The 2,797-nt window shown below is 33.8% G+C and overlaps 1 protein-coding gene across 1 annotated transcript; it reads left to right on the top strand.

Annotated features, from left to right (window-relative positions):
- Nucleotides 1–1,221: 1,221 nt before the first annotated feature.
- On the top strand, nucleotides 1,222–2,537 carry LOC124893859 (eukaryotic translation initiation factor 2 subunit 3-like; the record flags this gene model as incomplete). Its single annotated transcript, XM_047404704.1, is given in 4 exon segments — nucleotides 1,222–1,411; nucleotides 1,534–1,595; nucleotides 2,245–2,357; nucleotides 2,435–2,537. Coding segments are annotated over 4 exon segments (384 nt in total), but the record flags the coding sequence as incomplete, so codon positions are not given.
- Nucleotides 2,538–2,797: the final 260 nt, after the last annotated feature.

Here is a 2,797-nt window from a genome sequence, read left to right as displayed (position 1 = left end):
GATGCGTGAGTCACTTTGTTTTTGGCTTGAAATTTGAGAAGTAATTGTAGCATCTACGAAATTGTGCTGTTCAAGGATTTTTGGAAAGTGAAGAAGCTCTAGTGGATGACTTATCAATCAACTATTCCTTAAATCCAATTTTGTTTTATTCACATAGTAATCTCTCTGTCCCAATTTATGTGGCACAAATGGAATATTTTTGAGATTTAAATTTCTAAACTTTGACCCTGAATTTGGACATAGAATCTTTATTCGAATAAAATTTATATATCTGAAAATTACGTAAAAGTACAATAAATTATAATAATTAACAACTTAAAATATTTTGAAGGCATATAAAGAAATGCGATCAAAGAAAAACTTGGTTGACCTTGAAATTCGATTGCGCCACATATATTGAGATTGAAGGAGTATTTGATTGGCTGATGTAATGGATCGTTTGTTTATTATGTATATGAATCTTCGGTATTCATTTGATTTTATTCGGGTCATTCATTCTCATACTAAATAATTTACCTTGTAAGGCAAATTACATGTTCTCTAAATTTCTTACTAAGTATCTTATAAGGAAAATTATGGGTTCTTTAAAGTTAGAGATTCTCAAAATCTAGTACTTATCCAGTTATTCTTACATAAACAAAAATGGTTGAGTTGTTGGGGGAAGAGGAGGAGCAGGAGGAAGCACAAAAGGATGCAGCATCATCCATACTTAAGAGGAGGGGAGGAACTAGAAAGTACTACTACTCGGTCTTTTGAAATGTTTTAGCAAGTCTTTGCGTAGGAGGAGGATATACTTACATTGTATTGCAGAAGAATTTACACATTAGCGTAACTTCAAACTAAGTTGCTCAGACTCTCCAAAAATGTTGCCGCAACCGTGTCGGATCCTTCAAAAATACACTATTTTTGGAGGATCCGACACGCACCTGTAGATATTTTTGAAGAGTCCGAGCAAGTTAGACTTCAAATACTTTCTAATCCATCTTACTTTGAAATGTTTAGTTAGACTTTGCAAATTGTTTCTAGCATCCATTTCTATTCCACCTTTAATAATAAATGAAGAAGCAATTCTTTCGAGCAAAAATAGGATCCCAAGAAAAGAAGGCAAAATAACATTGAGATATTTAGTAGTTCAGTCGCATTAATACTTTTAATGATTGACTACTGTCTGTAAAACTCTGCCTTGAGACATTGCTCAACTGTCTTTCTAAATTCACTGTTTTGAGCATGATTTCTTTGATTTGTTTCCAATTTCAGACTTGAAAAGTACCGACATCCGGAGAAGTATCAAAGAGCAGCTACAGAATGTCTCGAAAAGGATTGATGGAGCAAGACCTTAGTAAGTTGGATGTAACAAAACTGCATCCACTTTCACCAGAGGTCATTTCTCGTCAGGCTACGATAAATATTGGTAAACTGATATTTATTGAACTATGTATTTCTATATGTGCACTGCCAGTTTGGTTTCTAATTACTCTTTGAGAAACTCTTTACACATTACTGGCATTAGCCTGAATTAGGTTCATTATCCAGGTACCATTGGCCATGTGGCTCATGGAAAGTCGACAGTTGTAAAAGCTATATCTGGAGTTCAGGTACACCTTTGTTTTGGAATCTGGGCCTTCACTTAAGTATGTCTTATTTTCTTATCAGTTTTTTATTTATGAACCAAATAAGATATTGATCTTTTCTTATCAAAAAAATATATCAATGTGTTGATCATTTTAACTGTAAATAAATGACCTTATATTACTTTTGAGTCTATGGATAAACCATTTGCACATTTATTAAATGACCAGGACTAGTTTGCTACCATTTCCGTAGTTTGCACATTTTTACTTAAAAGTATTTCAAGGTTGGTTAAAAGAAAATCCAAGTATTTCAAGTGTTTCTCTCTTTTTTGGATTATGATAGAATATTGTTAAGCTATGGTGCCGAAGAATTCTGTGCATCCTATAGTATGGCAAGATGTGAGCTCATTATTATGGTGAAGTTATGTGGAGTAACCAGCTTTGAGATCATTGATGATTTGCATGTGCTTATAGCTCACTCCGAATTGATTGCCTTGATAAGTTGACCATCAATACCATTTTGTCTGATTATGTCCATCTACTTCGGTCGTACTGTCATTTTGAACTCATGCTGCTAAGATTCTAAAAGCTAAGAACATGCTGATTGGGGTAACCTCAGTTTCAATGGTCCTCTAGAAGGAAACTAAATATCTGTCTTGCCTTATTTATGCAGACTGTTCGTTTTAAAAATGAGTTGGAAAGAAACATCACAATTAAGCTTGGATATGCTAATGCTAAAATATATAAATGTGAAGAGGACCGCTGTCCTAGACCCATGTGCTACAAGTAAGTAGTTGAATTTGAAAGGACCTGTTCTTTGATCATTTGGGTCACTTTTGTGTTGTAACAATATCCTTTTTCAGGGCATATGGAAGTGGAAAAGAAGACAGTCCCATGTGTGATGTCCCAGGTTTTGAGAACTGTAGGATGAAATTGCTGAGACATGTATCTTTCGTTGATTGCCCCGTAAGCTTCTCACCTACCATTTACAGTATGTATTATTTTTATTTTACTTGAGTTTTGAATCATTAGAGAAGATGATAATTCTTTGTTGTCTGATCTCGTGCGAATTATGAGTACTCGAATGAAAATCTTAAGCTGTCACAATTTAGTAAATACACCAACATGAAGACATCAAAATAATCTTTAAATGGATCATTTCTCTTTATGCTTTTATTTTTTGAAAAAGTTCTCTATGTTTGACGAAAGCCTAGCAAATTTTGTTT

Source organism: Capsicum annuum, unplaced genomic scaffold (assembly GCF_002878395.1).
Source record: "Capsicum annuum cultivar UCD-10X-F1 unplaced genomic scaffold, UCD10Xv1.1 ctg66513, whole genome shotgun sequence".
NCBI classification, from domain to species: Eukaryota; Viridiplantae; Streptophyta; class Magnoliopsida; order Solanales; family Solanaceae; genus Capsicum; species Capsicum annuum.
This window is presented reverse-complemented; position numbering and strand designations above follow the sequence as displayed.